The sequence below is a fragment of the Mobula birostris genome, chromosome 8, assembly GCF_030028105.1.
Source record: "Mobula birostris isolate sMobBir1 chromosome 8, sMobBir1.hap1, whole genome shotgun sequence".
Taxonomy (NCBI): domain Eukaryota; kingdom Metazoa; phylum Chordata; class Chondrichthyes; order Myliobatiformes; family Myliobatidae; genus Mobula; species Mobula birostris.
This window is the reverse complement of record NC_092377.1, coordinates 161,456,970-161,479,897: the sequence shown is the minus strand read 5'-3', so window position 1 is coordinate 161,479,897 and position 22,928 is coordinate 161,456,970. Positions and strand designations below refer to the sequence as shown.

At 44.0% G+C, this 22,928-nt stretch overlaps 1 protein-coding gene across 1 annotated transcript; it reads right to left on the bottom strand.

Moving 5' to 3' along the window:
* Window positions 1-643: 643 nt before the first annotated feature.
* snrnp27 (small nuclear ribonucleoprotein 27 (U4/U6.U5)) lies at window positions 644-22,853 on the bottom strand. The gene is made up of 7 exons (XM_072266648.1): window positions 22,731-22,853; window positions 14,777-14,906; window positions 14,605-14,684; window positions 12,750-12,829; window positions 5,418-5,482; window positions 2,617-2,705; window positions 644-1,207 (listed from the first exon to the last, which is right to left on the bottom strand). The coding sequence occupies exons 1-6, from the start codon at window positions 22,762-22,764 to the stop codon at window positions 2,651-2,653; spliced, it is 444 nt and encodes a 147-aa protein (XP_072122749.1). The 5' UTR covers window positions 22,765-22,853; the 3' UTR covers window positions 644-1,207; window positions 2,617-2,650.
* Window positions 22,854-22,928: the final 75 nt, after the last annotated feature.

Sequence of the window (22,928 nt, the reverse complement as noted above, 5' to 3'; positions counted from 1 at the left end):
ATGAGATAGACCCCACTTCCTTAATCTCTCCTCATACGACAAACTCTTCATCTTGGTATTCAATTTAGTGCACTTTTGCTGCTTCCCTCCATCATATACATCTTTCTTTTTATTAGGCTGTACATAGATGCTGACTCAACATGGCACTTTATAATGAGAAGATAGTTTTTATTCTTATACTCAAACCCTCTTTCAATATAACCAACATAGTCTCCCCAGATGCTTGCCATAATGATCTGTCCAGATGTCCTTTTATACAGCAATACTTTTCAGTGTCTCACAGCAAGGATCTTAACTCATTTTCCCCTCATGAATCAAGGCAGTAACAGATCAACAAAATACAGAAACTGGGATAATTTAGCTTTACTGGACTTGGCAATGGTACAATCACCAGGGAAGCTGAAGTAAATGTTATTCAGATTTACCAGCTGTTCCGAGGTACTTGTTGTGAACATAATATGATTTTATGCTGATGAGTTACATCAAATCATCCTCTAAAGTTCCAAGTTATTTCAAATTAGTCTTATAAAAATACTGGATTCTGGATTAATTCAGAAATTTGTTTCAATGGTTCACTTAGGGCATATCTAAGGAAACATCAACTCTTAATATTCATTCAAATTCCCTTACAAATTTCAGCACGTTCACAGTGATAAATTTTTTTATTAACCATTGAAAATGATACAAAGGCTATCCACCATTACAACAAAATGCAAGCCAACTTAGATTTAGAAAGTTTACAGAAATCTGCAGGTTCTCTTGGGATTTTGAGACTTACGTTACAATACAAATCTCAGGGGTTTCAATTACACACCTCAACAAAAGGGTAGGTGCAAAAATCGAACAGCTAAGAGGTGGTGTTGCACAAATGCCCACATTTACCCCTATCCAATACACATTGGTCCAGAATTAAAATTCAAACTAAAGTTTTATCAGATTTACAAGCAGAAACTTGCAGGCTGCTGATGATATTTTGTTTGAAGATGGCTGATCCTAGGCACCCAAACAGCAACATGTCACAGTGAATTCAACAACAGACAGCAGTGCACACTAGTGCAAGAAGTCTTATGATTCACTTGGTGGTGAATCACTGAGTCGTGTGTTGTTCAAAATAGGTGAAAGTCTCTTTTCAACTGGATAGGAATGCTCTTTGGGAAGCAAATTGACATTAAGGTATTTTGCAGAGCAAGCTCCTAATGTTAGAAACCTGAAATTAAAAAACAAGAACAAGCATTTATTCAACATAAAAAACTGGGAGGCCATTCTCTGGTCACCTGAAAAGTTACCCAGTTCTTCCACCGTTTCATGGCTGATCAGCTTTGAAATTTTATTTTAATGAACATAAAAATTACATAAATAAAACTCCAAAAGTGGAATATTTAGAATATAAACAAATCTTAAAATAATGGAATCTGCAAACTGATGACAACTGCAGCTAATAATAACTACATCTATTCAGACACCCTGACTTTTGAGCATAAAATGCTCCATGTCACATGACAGGTGTTACAATAAAGTGAAACATATTATTGTTGTTTGAGAGGAAAGTAAGAAGTCAAAAGTATATTAGCTGACATACACTGAGCCCCTAAGTATTTGCTGTTTATCATATGATATAACCATAATTAAATTCAGCATGGAAGGTAGCAAGGTGAAGGGTAATAGTTATGTTATCAAACCTTCTCATTATTGGTTTTCAAAGATCTGTTTTACTCTAATTGAAATTATTCCAAATACATTAATATTACAACCCTCGAAGACAGAGGGTTCATATCAGAGACGCTAATGAATGGTACGTATGCCAAACATTGAAATACACTGAAATTTGCACACAACACACCTTAATGCAGGGGTTCCCAAACCTTTTTTTATGCCATTGACCCCTACCTTTAACCGAGGTGCCCGTGTATACCAGGTTGGGAACCCTTAATGCAAGCATTGAATTTTATTTAGTTCAGGAGAGCCAATGGCTTCCATTTTAATAGTGAATTGTTCGATATTGCTATTACGTTGCAAATAGAGATTTTGATACATAAAATGAGATGTGAAATATGTGAGAAGGCAAGGACTGACATCTGCACTTCTAACAAACTAATGTGTATTAAACTCAAATTCCAATTCAAACCACTGACAAAATAGGCAAAACAAAACTTCTATATGGTAATGGAGATGTGGAACACAACCAGCAGATAGTATGAAGATGGCCACACGTTTAAACCCACTAGCGAAAGCAGCTGTTCTACAGGTTTATAATTTACACTTTTTAAAGTAAAACCGGATGTGCATCAACATACAAATATTCAGCAGATTCATTTTCTTTTTTAGTTGAAAACTTCTGCAACTTTAATACCATAACAAAATTGGAAACTTGGAAGTAAAGGATATAATTTAAGAACAAGCACAGGTTAATGCTTGCATTACAGACTCTAAGAATCAACAATTCTGATTATCAAAGATGAGGAACTTGGAGCACTTCCACCACCTCAAAACAACCATTCGTGTGACTGGTATACAAAAATGACCCTGATATAGTTTTAAAATTGAAGATTCCGCTCGCAAATTATAGTGTAAGAGAAGGAACATCTGCTATTATTCTGACCAGCGTTAGGAACTCACATGCCATCATCAGGCAGTCCAGGCCTAACATAAGTTATGCAATGAAATCCAGAGGTCTGTTAAATCCACCTTTCCTGTTCATGTACTGCCTGTATGGGGGGGGGGGGGGGGGGGGAGAAAAAAAAAGGTAAAAATTATAAAGGATAACTATTGAAAGTAAATTTTAATGAACACTATTCTACTTGAAATAACTGTAAATTATAATCACTATAGAATTTCAAACAGTTCAGTTTGCTGTCTTTTGCCATGGAAGGTGTTTTATGATACTAAGTCACAGTACATCAATTCTAGCTGATTAGAAAAATTTAAATGAACACAGCGCAAAACATCCAAAATGCTGGAGGAATTCAGCAGGTCAAGCAGCATCTATGGAAATGAATAAGCAGTTATGTTTTGGGCTGAGGCCCTTCATCAGGACTGGAAAAAAAGTTGAGAAGATGAGAAATGTGTTTAATGAACACATTTTGCTTAGAGTCACGCATTACAGCATTACTAATGCTTAATACTGACTAGAGGACAGCAACCAAGTAAAAAGGCCAGAGAAAAGTTACATCTCTGAAAAGACATCAGGACCATCAAGACACCTTTCTACTAACATTTTCTAAGTTATACAATGACTGATTTCATTGGAGCTTGTTTATCACTAGGGCTACATAAAGGCGTTAGCAGCTGAAAAACAGTTAGGGGTCTTGACTGAAGAGATTTGGAGAAAGATGTTCTACCTTGTGAGAAAACCTGGAAGCCGTAATTCAAAAATAAGGATTGGAAACAGAGGATGCAAAAATTCTGTTGTTACCTATTTATAGCAAGACACTATGCATTTAACTTACAAGAAATAATAAGTTCTTAACAAACTAAAGCTTGATTGTTCAGATCAAACCACATTTCCAAACTCTGACATGAATGAAAGTGGTTTTATTGTTGTATGATAACAGTGATGGGATTGTTAAGAAGTTGAAAATCTTGCAAGTTAAATTGTGCAATTCTCATACTGTGAACAGGCACAATAGATATTGGTTAATACAGCCATAGCAAGGGAACCAGGTGCAAGCCCAAGCCACTAATCCTTTTGAGTCTTTAACATCATTCACTAAGATTGGGTCAACTGATTGTTACTTCAGCTTAGCATTATTTGAGCTGCAAGATATCATATTTTATTTGGCTTAACTGCAACTTTCTATATAGCCTATCTTTGCTAGTTTTAGAAATAAACTCCTTCTAGTGCATAGGGTAAACTGCAACAAGCAACTTACTTCCCCAGGCCATTCGACTCTAAAAGCATAAAGAAAGGAGTGCAATGAAATACTTCACACATTTCTGGACGAGTGCAGTTCCAACAACACAAGCCTGATGTCCTTCAGGACAGAACATCCTCTTCCATCCCACCTAACTTCGTCCTCACCTGGCGTCACCTATTACCTTCCAGCCTGTACTCCATTCGCCTCCCCCACTTTCTTAATCTGGCTTCCTCCCCCTCCTTCCCTTTTAGTGCTGATCTCCGTCTGTACTGTTGACTCTATTCCTTTCCATAGCTGCTGCCTGACCTGCTGAGTTCCTCCAGCTGTTTGTTGCTAAATACCACTTTACATACTAATTGAACACAACTGGTGTGCAATGGCTGAAGGGTATACCATTTACAAAATGCAATATCATTACTTGCTCAGGAACCTACCAAACAAAACAATCTCTACCACCAAGAACTCAACTAACAAAATTGGATTCTGGAGAGAAACACAGGACTGAAAACTGCAATGGCAATGTTGTAATTCCAGAAGTGGGGTTGGGGGGGTGGGGGGTGGAGTGAAAGGAGAAAATTGCAAGCCATTTGCAAAAATCTGTCACTTGGAAAATACTGCAATCTATTATTAAGCAGCACATTTGTAAGACTATTGGCAATCAAGCAAGGTTAACACAGTTTTTATAAAAAGGATATCACATTTAACCAATTTGCAGTTCTTTGAAGTTGCAACATAAAGGAGAACCAGAAGGCATACTGCAGTCACTGTAACAGTATTTTAAATTCCAAGCTCTACCTAGGCCAAACAGAACAGGCCATTTGGGAGCACCACTACTACATATACCCTGACAAGTTGCAAACCCTCATGACTGAGCAATCCTTCATCAGAATAACCACAATTGGTAAAGAAACCTCCTCACCATCACCTTCTTAAGGGCAATTAATGATGGCCCTGCAGGTGAAGCTCAGATCAAACATGAATGTACACTCGGTAGTCACTTTATTAGATACACCTGCTCATTAGTGAAAATATCTTTATCAGCCAATAATGTGGCAGTAACTCAATGTAGAAAAATATGCGGACGTGGTCAAGAGATTCATTGTTGTTTAGACGGAACATCACAATAAGGAAGAAATGTGATCTAAGTGACTGACCGTGGAATGATTGTTGGTGCTGGACGGAGTGGTTTGAGTATCTCAGAAACTGATCTCCTGGGTTTTTCATGCACAACAGTCTTTGTAATTTAACAGAGAAAGGTGCCAAAAAAAAAACACCCCACAAAAAGATACAGTGAGCAGTAGTTCTGTGGACAAACTTTGTTAATGAGGTCAGAGGAGAATGGCCAGACTGGTTCAAGCTAACAGGAAGGCAACAGTAACTCAAATAACCACATGTTACAACAGTGGTGTGCAGAAGAGCATCTCTGGATGCTCACCACATTGAACCTTGAAGTGGATGGGCTACAGAAGCAGATGATCATGAATTTACATACTGTATGTTCAGGTAGTACCCAATAAAATGGCCATTGTGTGTATACACATGCTAACTATTCTACATACTCACCGATATTTCCTTTTCTGCTGTACGTTGACGGCATAAGCATTAACCGAACCCTCCACTTTCTTTCCCTGCAAAACAAAAATCAGACCACAAATCAGAGTACACAATCGCAACTTGTGATTTGAGTGGATAGAAGGCATCATACAATGTCTGGCTGAGCAAGATCCAACAGATTTATGTCCAATTTAACCAGTGCCAAAATAGCACCTTTCAATAACTGAATAACTGCAGATGCTGGAAATCTGATGAATGGTCTTTGACATTTACTCTGTTGCTCTTTCCACAAATGCTGCCTTACCTGCCAAGTTTTTTCCAGCATTTCCAGCTTTTACTTTAGTGTCTCACAGTCACGGACCACTGAAGCAGTATAGCTGGTTTGAAGAAAGAAAAAATTAAACAGTAGTGTGCAGTCTTATTACTATCTACTGGAAGGTGATTTTATTTTTGTTGAGATAGGAGACCCTATTCAATTCTTCATTTCGGGCTATACTGCCCATGAAGAATACCAGCAGCTGCCTGCTGCATAATTAGGGATTCCCATTATAGAAATAAATTACATAGCTACCATGTGCCTACAAGCATTGCACATTAATGACCAATGTACAAGATTCAGGTTATCATTTAATCTGTTAAGGATTTGGGTTGCAAGTGCACAATGCTTTTAGGTTATAATTTACATTGCTAAATATTTAGGTATATTTAAAATTACGTTTATTGGGATGTGCTCATCATTAATCGCCCTAGAACCACAATGTTAAATCACTGCAATTATTCTTACCTGTCTCTGGTTGTTAGTGTAATAACTGCACTGGACAACTTTGCAGCTAATTCTTGAGCGCAAGTGTTCTACAGTGGGGAAGCTATCTGATTTCAAAGCAAGTTAATTAATATAATTATAATCAGAAACCTTAAGTTTGGAATTTTACTCTGTATTCCACACACAGGGGCTCCCTAGTTTATAAATGAGCTCATAATGGAAATTTAATTTTATACAAATTTTCCCATTCATTTTAAAGCATTTTGAAAGTAATAATGATAAATTGTTTCCTGTTATTTGTTAATGACCTGATATAGCAAATATTCCATTATCTTAGTTATGGGTGGTGTTAGGATGACGAGTTCTGAAGTGAAATTATAGCAAGCACACGTACAGCAATACAACACGGTAACAGAAAACAAATGTTTCTGACTAAAGGATAATTCTCAGGAACGGAGCCCTTACCTAACCCAAGGATTGCCTGGATATATTGACTTATACATTATATACTAAGTAAAGAAGCAATAGCCCTAGCACTGCCTAAAGTCCTCCAGTCTTACCATAACTCGTATAACCATATAACAATTACAGCATGGAAACAGGCCATCTCAGCCCTTCTAGTCTGTGCTGAACTCTTACTCTCACCTAGTCCCACCGACCTGCACTCAGCCCATAACCCTCCATTCCTTTCCTGTCCATATAGCTATCCAATTTGACTTTAAATGACAACATCGAACCTGCCTCAACCACTTCTGCTGGAAGCTCGTTCAACACAGCTACCAAAGAAGTTCCCCCTCATGTTACCCCTAAACTTTTGCCCTTTAACTCTCAACTCACGTCCTCTTGTTTGAATCTCCCCTACTCTCAATGGAAAAAGCCTATCCATGTCAACTCTATCTATCCCCCTCATAATTTTAAACACCTCTATCAAGTCCCCTCCCTCAACCTTCTACGTTCCAAAGAATAAAGACCTAACTTGTTCAACCTTTCTCTGTAACTTAGGTGATGAAACCCAGGTAACATTCTAGTAAATCTTCTCTGTACTCTCTCAATTTTGTTGACATCTTTCCTATAATTCAGTGACCAGAACTGTACACGATACTCCAAATTCCACCTTACCAATGCCTTGTAAAATTTTAACATTACATCCCAACTCCTATACTCAATGCTCTGACTTATAAAGGCCAGCATACCAAAAGCTTTCTTTACCACCCTATCCACATGAGATTCCACCTTCAGGGAACTATGCACCATTATTCCTAGATCCTTCTGTTCTACTCCATTCTTCAATGCTCTACCATTTACCATGTATGTCCTATTTTGATTAGTCCTACCAAAATGTAGCACCTCACACTTATCAGCATTAAACTCTATCTGCCATCTTTCAGCCCACTCTTCTAACTGGCCTAAATCTCTCTGCAAGCTTTGAAAACCTATTTCATTATCCACAACTCCACCTACCTTAGTATCATCTGCATACTCACTAATCTAATTTACCACCCCATCACCCAGATCATTAATGTATATGACAAACAACATTGGACCCAGTACAGATCCCCGAGGCACACCACTAGTCACCGGCCTCCAATCTGACAAACAGTTATCCACCACTACTCTCTGGCATCTCCCAACCAGCCACTGCTGAATCCATTTTACTACTTCAATATTAATATCTAACGATTGAACCTTCCTAACTAACCTTCCGTGTGGAACCTTGTCAAAGGCCTTACTGAAGCCCATATAGACAATGTCCACCGCTTTACCCTCGTCAACTTTCCTAGTAACCTCTTCAAAAAATTCAATAAGATTTGTCAAACATGACTTTCTATGCACAAATCCATGTTGACTGTTCCTAATCAGACCCTGTCTATCCAGATACTTATATATTCCATCTCTAAGAATACTTTCCATCAATTTACCCACCACCGACATCAAACTCACAGGCCGATAATTGTTAGGTTTACTCTTAGAACCCTTTTTAAACAATGGAACAATATGAGCAATACGCCAATTGTCCGGCACTATCCCTGTTTCTAATGACGTTTGAAATATTTCTGTCAGAGATTCAAGATTCAAGATTCAAAAACTTTATTGTCATTCTAACCATACATCAGCTCTGCAGGGCAGAATGAGACAGCGTTTCTCAGGAGCAGTGCAATGTGAGCCCCTGCTATTTCCACACTAACTTCCCTCAAGGTCCTAGGGAATATCCAGTCAGGACCCGGAGACTTATCCACTTTTATATTCCTTAAAAGCGCCAGTACTTCCTGTTCTTTAATCATCATAGTTTCCATAACTTCCCTATCGGTTTCCCTTACCTTACACAATTCAATATCCTTCTCCTTAGTGAATACCGAAGAAAAGAAATTGTTTAAAATCTCCATCTCTTTTGGCTCCACACATAGCTGTCCACTCTGATTCTCTAAGGGACCAATTTTATCCCTCACTATCCTTTTGCTATTAATATAACTGTAGAAACCCTTTGGATTTATTTTCACCTTACTTGCCAAAGCAACCTCATATCTTCTTTTAGCTTCTCTAATTTCTTTAAGATTCTTTTTACATTCTTTATATTCCTCGAGCACCTCATTTACTCCATGCTGCCTATACTTATTGTAGATATCTCTCTTTTTCCAAACCAAGTTTCCAATATCCCTTGAAAACCATGGCTCTCTCAAACTTTTAACCTTTCCTTTCAACCTAACAGAAACATAAAGATTCTGTACCATCAAAATAAAACAAATTGTCCCAATCCACTCCTTCTAAATCCTTTTGCATCTCCTTAAAGTTAGCCTTTCTCCAATCAAAAATCTCAACCCTGGGTCCAGACCTATCCTTCTCCATAATTATACTGAAACTAATGGCATTGTGATCACTGAACCCGAAGTGCTCCCCAACACAAACCTTCATCAACTGACCTATTTCATTCCCTAACAGGAGATCCAACACTACTCCTTCTCTAGTTGGTACCTCTATGTATTGCTGCAAAAATCTATCCTGCACACATTTTACAAACTCCAAACCATCCAGCCCTTTTACAGTATGGGCTTCCCAGTCTATGTGTGGAAAATTAAAATCTCTCACAATCACCACCTTGTGCTTACTACAAATATCTGCTATCTCCTTACAAATTTGCTCCACCAATTCTCACTTCCCATTTGGTGGTCTATAATACACCCCGATAAGTGTTACTACACCTTTCCCATTCCTCAATTCCACCCAAATAGCCTCCCTAGACGAGCTCTCTAATCTATCCTGCCAGAGCATCGCTGTAATATTTTCTCTGACAAGCAATGCAACACCTCTCCCTCTTGTCCCTCCGATTCTATCACACCTGAAGCAATGAAATCCAGGAATATTTAGTTGCCCATCACACCCCTACTGCTACCATGTTTCACTAATAGCTACAACATCATACTTCCAGATATCAATCCATGCTCTAAGCTCATCCACCTTTCTTACAATGCTCCTAGCATTAAAATAAATGCATTTAAGAAATTTTCCACCTCTTACTCTGTTTATCATTAAGGGTGCAAACAACTTCACTATCTCCTTTTTCTTCCTTCTCCCTGACATCTGTTCCTAAGGTCTGGTTCCCCTCCACCTTTGTATCTAGTTTAAATCCACTGGAGCCTCTCTAGCAAACCTACCTGCAAGAATATTTGTCCCCCTCCAGTTCAGATGTAAACCCTCCCACCGGAACAGGTCCCATCTTCCCTGGAAAACTGCCCAATTATCTATAAAACCTCCGTCACCTGACCTATCTCATTCCCTCCCTCCTGCACCATCTCTTCAGCCACGTGTTGATCTGCGCTATCTTACTATTTCTAAACCCACCTGCACGTGGCACTGGTAGCAATCCTGAGACTGCTATCCTGGAGGTCCTGGCCTTTAACTTGGCACCTAACTCCCTAAACTCGCCTTTCAGGACCTCCTCACTCTTCTTACCCATGTCATTGGTCCCTACATGGACCACAACATTCGGCTGCACACTCTCCCTCTTGAGAATACCGAGAACTCAATCCGAGATATCGCAGACCTTGGCACCAGGGAGGCAACAGACCATCCGGGATTCTCAATCTCTTCCACAGAATCTCTTATTTGTCCCCCTAACTATTGAATCCCCTATCACTACTGCTCTCCTCTTTCCCCTCCTTCCCTTCTTTGTCTTTGGGGCTAAAAGAATTTTTTACATTCACACTGATTATATTGTACAAGCTTCAATTTAGTTAGCCAGTATTTTCAATATATCACCTGCACTAGCAGTGTAAACAGCTAACTTGATCAGAACCACTTACATTCATTCCCTCTATCATCAAACAGCAGTTCGCAAATTCTACAAAATGTACTTGATATTCACCATAGTCTCCTAAACGATATCTCCAAAAATTTTGACATTTCACAGCAGAGACAGGAAGTTCTGCAGTGGGGTTTCTAAATCTATTACAGAGTGCTTAGTTGTTGCATGCAGACTGCTCTGCTTTACTGCTTGGCAGTGGGAGCAGGGCCTGGAGATTTCTTGGACCCACAGGAAACAAGATGCATGGATATGAAAATAGATCAAGGTGTGACCATGACGGATAAAGCCAGTCCAATGGTCTTACACAGAATGCACAGTATAGAAGCCTAATGACATATCAGTTAGTTCACATACAGATATCTATTCCAAACCTTAACATCATTCTCTCTTTGGAAATGCTTGACTGTAAGTATCGCAAAATGCTTTTCTTTCTTTTTTTCCCTGACATAGGTATACCATTCTGTTCATTTTAACTATTCCAACTAGTAAGATGTTCCAAGTTCTAATCATTCATGAAGTTTTGCTTGGATCATCATATATTTAAAACTTCAGCATTAGCCACAATTTTGAAATGATATTCAGAAATGCAGACTCCAAAGCATTTATGTCAACAGTACTCCCAGCACTAATACATTCCACTGTCTATCAATCTTTAACTGTAATTTTTTGGATAATGACTTGGCATCTGTTCAGCTATATAATCAGGAGTCTAATATTCTGCACCAAATTAAGCCTGTGTGAACATCTTGCCACTCAGACATCCATATCCTCCCACTCTCAATACTCATTGTTTCTCATTGAACTGTAAAACCCAAAGGTACCATTTCAGTCATTGGCATTAAATGTCAAGTATCAGGAAAAGCATCAGCAGACTGCTCTAGACACCATTAAATGAGGCTTTGCTGGATCTGAGACATCACTTTATATCTGTCTTTTCACTAAAATTATTAATTCTAATTTAACAATAACTCAGCCACCATTACCATTTCAAGAAGAGTTCTACACATCTACCATCCTATACATAAAAGTGTTTACTAATTTCACATCTGAAAGAGCTGGCACCAATAATTGGATCATTTTACCTCAGCTCAAGCTTTACAAACCAACAAAACAACTTCTCACTATATATCTGCTCAATTTTCTTAAGCCTGAGAACTTCAACCACATTATCCCTTACATTTTTTTAAAATTCCAGAGCAAACAACCCCAATATTTTCTTATCTCTCATAATTTAACTCAAGGAGGCCAAGTATCACTCTACATGACAGAGGGCATAGGTTTAGGGTGAGAGGAGAGAGATTTGAAAAGGGTCTAAGTGATAATTTCATCATGCAGAAAGCAGTGTGTATAAGGAATAAGTTGCAAAAGGAAGTCATTAAGGCAGATAATAACAACAATTCAAAGAGATTTGTATAGGTGCTTGGATACAAAAGGGTTAGGGGACTATTAGGCAAATGGGACCAACTTAGATGGGCACTACATAGACATGGACAAACTGGCCTGAGACACTGTTTCTATGCTGTATTACTCGAAGACTCCTTCCATGACATTATCCACCATTATTTACCTCTGCAAAAGATTCAATCAAATTTCTCAGGCACTATGTACTATAAAAGTCTGTGCCAACTTTCTATGGTAAACTGGAAATGTATTTACTCTGTCCTTAATTATGGCACTTGAAGCATGATATTATTTGCGGGCTGCCCCCAGCACAAACCTTAACTGTGTTGGCTGCTGACACAAAATTACACATTTCTCAGTATGCTTTCATGTTTTAATGTACTGTACTTGTAAGAAAGAAAGCTAATCTTATATTAAGTAATCTCCTGACTACAGGAGTTAGTGTCCTATAAGTTCCTCATACACCCCTCTTATTCTTCATAAAGGACATAATGTGGTCATACAAAGGAATGTTTCTTAACTGAGAAAACTATAGAAAGGTATAATGAGAATTATCACTACCATCTTTTAAAACCCAGGAGAGACCCATATGTTCCTTGAAATTTGTCCTTCTGTAGTATTAATTGTTGTGCGTTATTGTTATTTTGCTTCTGCTAATTTGGCAAGCTCACATTCATGATTCAAGATGTTTACTCAGAACTATGTGGGAATTTAATTTATAGTTGCCAGAAATGGTATGCAGTGACAATGCCTGGTCTGTAGGGGCAGATCCAGATGGTATATAACACACTTCACTCAATTTAATTTTGAATTTAAATTTCAAAATTTAATCTTGATCCAACCCAAAAAAGTTAAGAATAAAAGCATTTCCACTTACCTTTGAAGTGTCAAAAGCACCAAATCCCATCACCTTTAACATTTCAATCTCTTCCTCTGTTTTCCCCTCCATATCTGCTTCTAAATAGAAACATACATTTTGCGTAAGCAATTCCCAATTGTACACCATATAACCAATACAAGTGTTACTTATCAAGTTTTACGGTTGTTATGGAAAAATATTTAGGTGACGGGGTAGAGATATGTCTCTACCAAAGGAGATGCAAGGAGCTTCTTCCCTCCTTTAGCCTGCAGGTCACTCTTGGACAAAGTAAAGTACCTGCTTAGCCTCTGGATCCGGATCAGGATCACATGAATCCATGGGAGCCGGTGGTGGATGGTCATATGAGCAGCTGGTGCATATCACAAGTCCTAGTTATCAGACCACTGATGCAAAGCAGACAATCTCTGAAGGGTATTGAGAATGGCTGAGGTCACTTGTCTCGTAAGGACACTGCCCAGAAGGCAATGGCAAACCACTTCTATAGAAAAATTTACCAAGAAGGATCATGGTCAAGACTATGATTGCCCACATTATACCACACATCAGATAATGATTGAATGAATGGAGAATATGAACGGACTTGAAATTAAGGACCTGAACTGAAGGAAAGCTGATTTCTCCAATCGTCTAATTACAACTAGCGGGAGGCATTTAAATTAGTGAGAATTTGGGACCAACATTTTTAGTTAATGGTGAAGGCCAAGGCCAACAGCCCAAGGAACCAATTTAAGAGATATTTATGGATTGAAGAACAAAGTAACTTTGGTAGGTATAGATAACTGAAAACAGGAGAGGCAGAACAGAAGCATTGAAAGTACAGGGTAGTTATTTAATTTATAAATTAGGAGAGCAAAAAGGTGGCAGGAAGTAGCACAGTGGGCAAAATTAATAAGATCCCAAAGCTTGTTACATGAATGTTACAGGCAAGAGAGTAGCCAGGGAAAGAGAAGGGCTCATTAGATAGTGTGTGAAATCAGAGAACAAAGATGAAGTCTTAAATGAATACGTACAATGTTCAGGAAAAGGAAAGAGGAATTCTACAACAAGTTATCATTGAAAAGGATGAGGTAACTGCCTCTCACTAAGTGGTCATGACGGAAAAGCGGAATGTGGAACCAAGTCAATTATTATTCTCACCTGATATCTTTACCTGTTCACTTTCAGTTGAAGCCATTACATGAGCTAGCCTGGCTAACTTTTCTTATTTATAGCAGCCAGATAATAACCTCCCCATTCTTTAAGCTAAAAGACAGGATCAGTGTCACTTTCACAAAAGTCTTGCCAAAAAAAATGTGAAGAATAAGTTTACACTCTCACTTAAGAGGAGAGATAATGGGCAAAATTCAACAGTCTACCAATCAATTAAAATAAGGAAGTCCCTCTCTGAAAACAGCCCCAAGTTTGCCCTATAAAAGATTATTGACCTGAAATATTAAGAGTTTTCATCTCCATAAGGATATAATTTAATTACTACCATAAGACATGACCCATGGTTCTGTCTGTCTGGTGAATACTTCCAGAATTTAGTGTTTTTTTAATTTTAAAGTTTTGTCCGTTAGCCCTATTGATGATTGGTATCGTTCCCACAGCTCCAACTTCTCCCTCAAAGCTCTTATATAAAATTTCAAGTTCTCTCTACATTACTACATGCCCAATTACAATAACATTCAACTTGCTAGCAAAAAGAAGCCACAATTTTTTCATTAATTAGCTTGGGCTAATTAATGGAGCTGAGAAACTAACTAACTGCTTGAAGATAAATGAAATTTCTGGGCAATTCAAAGAAGGAAATTGGGTCAATAAACCAGAGGTTAATAAGTTGTGCACTTCTATGGTTTGCGCCATCAGTTACCTGAAATCTCATGTTCTTTTGTTTCCTGATCTTTCTGCCTTGAAGGAGATGCTGAACTTGACCTATGCCGCCGTGGAGACCTGTAGTACATCAGAAAGGACAAAATTATTTTCAGCAATTTACACACGTTTTCCCAAAGTGCTGTACATAACTTATCAAATTCAAAACGAACCTTGAGCGCCTTCTGTGAGGTGATCTTGAACGACTCCTTCTGCGCTCTCTATCTCGTTCCCTTGATCTGGATCGCTCACGCCGCCTGGCTCTCTCTCTTTCTCTGGATGTTGACCTTGACCGACGACGCTCTGATTTCATAGAGGAAAAAATTACACATCCATTAATAATCACAAACCACAATGCTAACAGAATTAAATGAGTAAATTTCTTTACCTTGAAAACTTAGAAGTTTGCAAAGATTTGGCAGGGCATCTAATATTTTGACAAACTTCTATAGATGCATGGTGGACAGTATATTGACTGGCTACATCACAGCCTGGTATGGAAACACCAATGCCCTGGAATAGAAAATCCTACAAAAAGCAGTGGACACAGCCCAGTCCATCATGGGTAAATTCATCCCCATCACTGAGCACACCTACACACAGCATTACTGCAGGAAAGCAGCATCTATTATCAAAGACCTCCACCACCCAGAACACTCTCTCTTTTCACTACTACCATTATGAAGGTGGTACAGGAGCCTCAGGACACACATCACCATGTTCAGAAACAGTTATCACTCCTCAACCATCTGGCTCTTGAATTAGAGCAGATAATTTCACTCGTCCATCATTGAAATGTTCCCACAACCTATGGACTCACTTTCAAGGATTCATCTTATGTTCTCAATATTTATTGCTAATTAATTATAATTGTTTTTCTTTCTTTTTGTATTGGCAATTTGTCATCTTTTGCACACTGGTTGGTGCGGTCTTTCAATGATTCTATCATAGTTATTGGTGTAACACGCTGTAAGGTTTCACTGCTAATGTAATGTCTTCTCTGTAATGTTCCACTGCTAAGGTAATGGTTTCTCTGTAGCAGCAATGTTTAGGTTATGACTAGAGATAACGAGGCATGCTAGCCAATGAGCGGGATGTTGTTCTTTCTTGTGTGTTTGGGAGCCGAGAATTTGTGGTCTTTTGCCGGGGAGAGATGAGGAGAGAATACGCGAATGGAGAGAATTGGTAGAACTCGGATGGAGTGGACTTGGAGCTAGTGTCCGAAGGTCAGCGACGATCGGAGGAGGTCGATGGTGGACAAATGGCCTTATCAGTGAGCTCCAACATTGCGCATTAGACTATTTCATGAGAATGGGCCCCTTCTTTTTTGTTTTCTTTACTAACCATATAGTCAAATTAAGAATTATAAAGCTCAATCGTTTAATCGCATATTGTGTACTGTTTGTTATTTCGTGATACTGATTTGTAACAGGGGACACATCGCGCAGCATTGGCCCAAAGAGATTTCTTAAGCTTGGCTGGGCCAGGTGGCGGGGGGGGGGGGGGGGGGGGTGCTATCATCCCTTATATTAAGCCGCTAGCCAAAGCAAGAGTTACATAGGATTTGTTGAATATGCCCACAAGTAAAAGAATCGCAGGGTTGTATACGGTGACATATACTGTATGTACTTTGATAATAAATTTACATTGAACTACATGGACAATTTCAAATTTATACAGATCTGTGGCAAGTGGGCTGAACTCCAAAATAATCCAAATCACTGGCAACAGAACATAAACCTGGAAGTAATTTTAATTTGTTGACAACACTGGGCACGAATTTGCCAGTGGAACAGGTGAAAGATACTATTCTAAAATGCCTTAATGGGGGGGGGGGTCATGAACACGTGTTGACCTTATGTGTTCTCAAACCACAGGAACAAAACTACTCCAGTACTACATGCTCCACTCTGTGCAATAATCACATTCTGAATTTTACATCAACTATTGAGCTGGATCTTGTACTGGTTTCCGCTTATAGCATCATAATTATATACAAAAAGAAAAAAATATGCCACCCAAAATGGATGGTTCCAAGGTCACAGTAACAATACTTAAATAAAATCTCCTCCTCTGATGTGTAACAATTCAGTCAAACAAAGAGGGGTACTGCAATTTTGGACAAGTCTCTATGGTTAAAGACTCAATTTTTTAATCAAATTATGTTTTCATGGAAAGGAACAGCTGTTGTAGAATTACAGAAAATTTTCCAAGGCACTTCCAAGGAGATTTGACAAAAAATTAACATTGGGTCACACGAACTTAACCGATGAAAACCTAAATGAAAAGTTACAAGTTTCCAGCAACTCCTCAAAAAGTGGGGTGGGATGATGAGCAGAATTTAGGTGTGGAACTTAAAGTTTCAGACCCAGAGATTGTAGGGTTAAAGGAGGTCACAGAGAGAGAAAAAGGGCCCAAGGACTTCACACAAAGACGAGAAATTTCAAACAGATGCTGAAGGTCAAGAACAGGGAGTGTTGGGTAATGGTGTAGTACAAATCAATTTTGGATCAGTTCAAGTTTACTAATCCTGCAAAGTGTGATGGGAGAACACTTGAAACATCTGAGATTCAAGTGACAAAAACCAAAATTGAGGGTTTCAGTAGATAACACACACAAAATACTGGGGACAGTGGGGGAGGGCACGGAGGGGACAGTTGGGTAGGAGAAGTGACGGAGGGGGTGGGGGTGAGGGTGGTGGGAGGGAAGGAGGGATGGAGGGGGACAATAGACAATAGGTGCAGGAGTAGGCCATTCGGCCCTTTGAGCCAGCACCGCCATTCACTGTGATCATGGCTGATCATCCACAATCATAGAAAATAGGTGGAGTAGGCCATTCGGCCCTTTGAGCCTGCACCGCCATTTAATATGATCATGGCTGATCATCCAACTCAGAACCCTGTACCTGCCTTCTCTCCATACCCCCGATCCCTTTAGCCACAAGGGCCATATCTAACTCCCTCTGAAATACAGCCAATGAACTGGCCTCAACTGTTTCCTGTGGCAGAGAATTCCACAGATTCACCACTCTCTGTGTGAAGAAGTTTTTCCTAATCTCAGTCCTAGAAGGCTTCTCCTTTATCCTCAAACTGTGACCCCTCATTCTGGACTTCCCCAACATCGGGAACAATCTTCCTGCATCTAGCCTGTCCAATCCCTTTAGGATCTTATACGTTTCAATCAGATCCCCCCTCAATCTTCTAAATTCCAACGAGTACAAGCCCAGTTCATCCAGTCTTTCTTCATATGAAAGTCCTGCCATCCCAGGAATCAATCTGGTGAACCTTCTTTGTACTCCCTCTATGGCAAGGATGTCTTTCCTCAGATTAGGGGACCAAAACTGCACACAATACTCCAGGTGTGGTCTCACCAAGGCCTTGTACAACTGCAGTAGTATCCAGTATCAGTATCCAGTTCCTGCCTTATCCCCATAACCTTTGATTCCACTATCTTTAAGAGCTCTATCCATCTCTTTTTTGAAAGCATCCAGAGACTTGGCCTTCTGGGGCAGAGCATTCCATATATCCACCACTCTCTGGGTGAAAAAGTTTTTCCTAATCTCAGTCCTAGAAGGCTTCTCCTTTATCCTCAAACTGTGACCCCTCATTCTGGACTTCCCCAACATCGGGAACAATCTTCCTGCATCTAGCCTGTCCAATCCCTTTAGGATCTTATACGTTTCAATCAGATCCCCCCTCAATCTTCTAAATTCCAACGAGTACAAGCCCAGTTCATCCAGTCTTTCTTCATATGAAAGTCCTGCCATCCCAGGAATCAATCTGGTGAACCTTCTTTGTACTCCCTCTATGGCAAGGATGTCTTTCCTCAGATTAGGGGACCAAAACTGCACACAATACTCCAGGTGTGGTCTCACCAAGGCCTTGTACAACTGCAGTAGTATCCAGTATCAGTATCCAGTTCCTGCCTTATCCCCATAACCTTTGATTCCACTATCTTTAAGAGCTCTATCCATCTCTTTTTTGAAAGCATCCAGAGACTTGGCCTTCTGGGGCAGAGCATTCCATATATCCACCACTCTCTGGGTGAAAAAGTTTTTCCTCAACTCCGTTCTAAATGGCCTACCCCTAATTCTTAAACTGTGGCCTCTGGTTCTGGACTCACCCATCAGCGGGAACATGCTTCCTGCCTCCAGCGTGTCCAATCCCTTAATAATCTTATATGTTTCAATCAGATCCCCTCTCATCCTTCTACATTCCAGTGTTTACAAGCCCAGTTGCTCCAATCTTTCAACATATGACAGTCCCGCCATCCTGGGAATTAACCTTGTGAACCTACGTTGCACTCCCTCAATAGCAAGAATGTCCTTCCTCAAATTTGGAGACTAAAACTGCAAACAGTACTCCAGGTGTGGTCTCACCAGGGCCCTGTACAGCTGCAGAAGGACCTCTTTGCTCTTATACTCAATTCCCCTTGTTATGAAGGCCAGCATACCATTAATTTTCTTCACTGCCTGCTGTACTTGCATGCTTGCTTTCAGTGACTGATGTACAAGAACACCTAGATCTCGTTGTACTTCCCCTTTTCCTAACTTGACTCCATTTAGATAATAATCTGCCTTCCTGTTCTTACCACCAAAGTGGATAACCTCACATTTATGCACATTAAACTGCATCTGCCCACTCACCCAGCCTGTCCAAGTCACCCTGCATTCTCATAACATCCTCCTCACATTTCACACTGCCACCCAGCTTTGTGTCATCGGCAAATTTGCTAATGTTACTTTTAATTCCCTCATCTAAATCATTAATATATATTGTAAACAGCTGCAGTCCCAGCACTGAACCCTGTGGTACCCCACTGGTCACAGCCCACCATTCCAAAAGGGACTCGCTAATCACTACTCTTTGTTTCCTGTCAGCCAGCCAGTTTTCAATCCATGTCAGTACTCTGCCCCCCAGTACCATGTGCCCTAATTTTGCCCACTAATTTCCTATGTGGGACTTCTGAAAGGTTTTCTGAAAGTCCAGGTACACTACATCCACTGGCTCTCCCTTGTCCAGTTTCATAGTTACATCCTCAAAAAATTCCAGAAGATTAGTCAAGCACGATTTCCCCTTCGTAGATCCATGCTGACTCGGACCGATCCTGTTACTACTATCCAGATGTGTCGTAATTTCATCTTTTATAATTGACTCCAGCATCTTTCCCACCACTGACGTCAGGCTAACCGGTCTATAATTCCCTGTTTTCTATCTTCCTCCCTTCTTGAAGAGAGGGACAACATTAGCCACCCTCCAATCCACAGGAACTGATCCTGAATCTATAGAACATTGGAAAATGATTACCAATGTGTCCACGATTTCTAAAGCCACCTTAAGTACCCTGGGATGCAGACCATCAGGTCCTGGGGACTTATCAGCCTTCAGACCCAACAGCCTATCCAACACCATTTCCTGCCTAATATAACTTTCCTTCAATTCATCCATTACTCCAGGTCCTTTGGCCACTATTACATCTGGGAGATTGTTTGTGTCTTCCCTGGTGAAGACAGATCCAAAGTACCTGAGGGATGGAAGGGGGGGAGAGGGAGGGATGGAAGGGGGGGAGAGGGAGGGATGGAAGGGGGGGAGAGGGAGGGAGGAGGGGGGAGAGGGAGGGAGGAGGGGGGAGAGGGAGGGATGGAGGGGGGAGGGGGAGATGGAGGGGGGAGGGGGAGATGGAGGGGGGAGGGGGAGAGGGAGGAGGGGGGGAGGGGGGAGGGGGGGGGAGGGGGGAGGAGGGGGGGAGGGGGGAGGAGGGGGGGAGGGGGGAGGAGGGGGAGGGGGGAGGGGGGGAGGAGGGGGGAGGGGGGAGGGGGGGAGGAGGGGGGAGGGGGGAAGGAGGGGGGAGGGGGGAGGGGGGGAGGAGGGGAGGAGGGGAGGGGGGAGGGGGGGAGGGGGGAGGAGGGGAGGGGGGAGGGGGGAGGGAGGGGGGAGGGGGGAGGGAGGGGGGGGAGGGAGGGGGGAGGGAGGAGGGAGGGGGGGAGGGAGGAGGGGGGGAGGGAGGGGGGAGGGAGGGGGAGGGGGGGAGGGAGGGGGAGGGGGGAGGGGGAGGGGGGAGGGAGGGAGGAGGGGAGGGAGGAGGGGAGGGGGGAGGAGGGGAGGGGGGGAGGAGGGAGGGGGGAGGAGGGAGGGGGGAGGGGAGGGGGGAGGGAGGAGGGAGGAGGGGAGGGGGGAGGGAGGGAGGAGGGAGGGAGGAGGGGAGGGGGGGGGAGGGAGGAGGGAGGGGGGGAGGGAGGGGGGAGGGAGGGGGGAGGGAGGGGGGAGGGAGGAGGGGAGGAGGGGGAGGGGAGGAGGGGGGAGGGGGAGGGGGGAGGAAGGGGGAGGGGGAGGAAGGGAGGGGGAGGGGGGAGGAAGGGAGGAGGAGGGGGGAGGAAGGGAGGAAGGGGGGAGGAAGGGAGAGAGGGAGGGAGGAGTGGAGGGAGGAGGGGGGAGGGGAGGGAGGAGGGGGGAGGGGGAGGGAGGAGGGGGAGGGAGGGAGGAGGGGGAGGGGAGGGAGGAGGGGGAGGGGAGGGGAGGGAGGAAGGGGGGAGGGAGGGAGGAAGGGGGGGAGGGAGGGAGGAAGGGGGGAGGGAGGGAGGAAGGGGGGGAGGGAGGGAGGAAGGGGGGAGGGAGGGAGGAAGGGGGGGATGGGAGGAGGGGGGGAGGGGATGGGAGGAGGGGGGGAGGGGAGGGAGGGGATGGGATGGGAGGGGGAGGGGAGGGGGAGGGGAGGGGAGGGGGAGGGGAAGGAGGAGGGGAGGGGGAGGAGAAGGGGGAGGGGAAGGAGGAGGGAAGGGGGGAGGGGAGGGAGGGAAGGGGGGAGGGGAGGGAGGGAAGGGGGGAGGGGAGGGAGGGAAGGGGGGAGGGGAGGGAGGGAAGGGGGGAGGGGGGGAGGGAGGAAGGGGGGGAGGGGAGGGAGGGAAGGGGGGGAGGGGAGGGAGGGAAGGGGGGGAGGGGAGGGAGGAAGGGGGGGAGGGAGGGAGGAAGGGGGGGAGGGAGGGAGGAAGGGGGGGAGGGAGGGAGGAAGGGGGGGAGGGGGAGGAAGGGAGGGGGAGGGGGGAGGAAGGGAGGGGGAGGGGGGAGGAAGGGAGGGGGAGGGGGGAGGAAGGGAGGGGGAGGGGGGAGGAAGGGAGGAAGGGGGGAGGGAGGAAGGGGGAGGAAGGGGGGAGGGAGGAAGGGGGAGGAAGGGGGGAGGGAGGAAGGGGGGAGGGAGGAAGGGGGGAGGGAGGAAGGGGGGAGGGAGGGAGGGAGGAAGGGGGGAGGGAGGGGGGAGGAAGGGGGGAGGGAGGGAGGGAGGAAGGGGGGAGGGAGGGAGGGAGGAAGGGGGAGGGAGGGAGGGAGGGAGGGAGGGGGGAGTGGAGGGAGGAGGGGGGAGTGGAGGGAGGAGGGGGGGAGGGGAGGGAGGAGGGGGGGAGGGGAGGGAGGAGGGGGGGAGGGGAGGGAGGAGGGGGGGGAGGGGAGGGAGGAGGGGAGGAGGGGGGGAGGGGAGGGAGGAGGGGGGGGAGGGGAGGGAGGGGGGGGGAGGGGAGGGAGGGGGGGAGGGGAGGGAGGGGGGGGGAGGGGAGGGAGGGGGGGAGGGGAGGGGGGGGAGGGGAGGGGAGGGGAGGGAGGAGGGGGAGGGGGAGGGGAGGGAGGGAGGAGGGGAGGGGGAGGGGAGGGGGGGGGAGGGGGAGGGGAGGGGAGGGAGGGGGAGGGGAGGGGAGGGAGGGGGAGGGGAGGGGAGGGGAGGGAGGGGGAGGGGAGGGGAGGGGAGGGGAGGGAGGGGGGAGGGGAGGGGAGGGGAGGGAGGGGGGAGGGGAGGGGAGGGAGGGGGGAGGGGAGGGGAGGGGAGGGGAGGGAGGGGGGGAGGGGAGGGAGTGGGTAGGGCATGGTGTGGAAGGGAGGCGGGAGGGGGCCGGTAGGAAAGGCGGACAGTGTGGAAGATAGGAGGATTTTGCAGTCTGCACGTTGTCACTGGACCCAGGTTACCACATCCCTGAGGGGAGCGTGTCGGTGGGTTATCCATTTTACTGTAACTCGCCCCGCTGCGAGGGTCGGTTGGTACAGACGCCGGGATGGTCATTCCCTTCGACAGACTCGACATACCGAGCTCGCCGGCACTGGGGGAAACCGAAACCCACCACCATCCCCCGAGGCTCACACTCACCCCTCCGCGGCGACCTGCTCCGACTCCGACCCATGGCCGCGGCCCGAAACCTGATGGCCGAACCTTCCAGAAGCCCGTACCCACCACGAAGCCTCACCGTCGGCGCCCGGCGCCCCCTGCCGGCCCGGCGGACCGCAATGCAGCCTGGGTCTCCGAGTGCGCGTCACTCGGCCGCACTTGTCAAGTTCAGTAATGGCC

What these genes read in the sequence shown, in the direction of transcription:
- snrnp27 (XM_072266648.1), bottom strand. Translation starts at nt 22,764, where the DNA reads ATGGGTCGGAGTCGGAGCAGGTCGCCGCGGAGGG. An exon ending in AAAAGAACATGAGATTTCAG is followed by an intron (nt 12,830 to 14,604) that starts GTAACTGATGGC and finishes GTTTCTATTTAG; the next exon opens with AAGCAGATATGGAGGGGAAA. An exon ending in GTGCTTTTGACACTTCAAAG is followed by an intron (nt 5,483 to 12,749) that starts GTAAGTGGAAAT and finishes TTTGTTTTGCAG; the next exon opens with GGAAAGAAAGTGGAGGGTTC.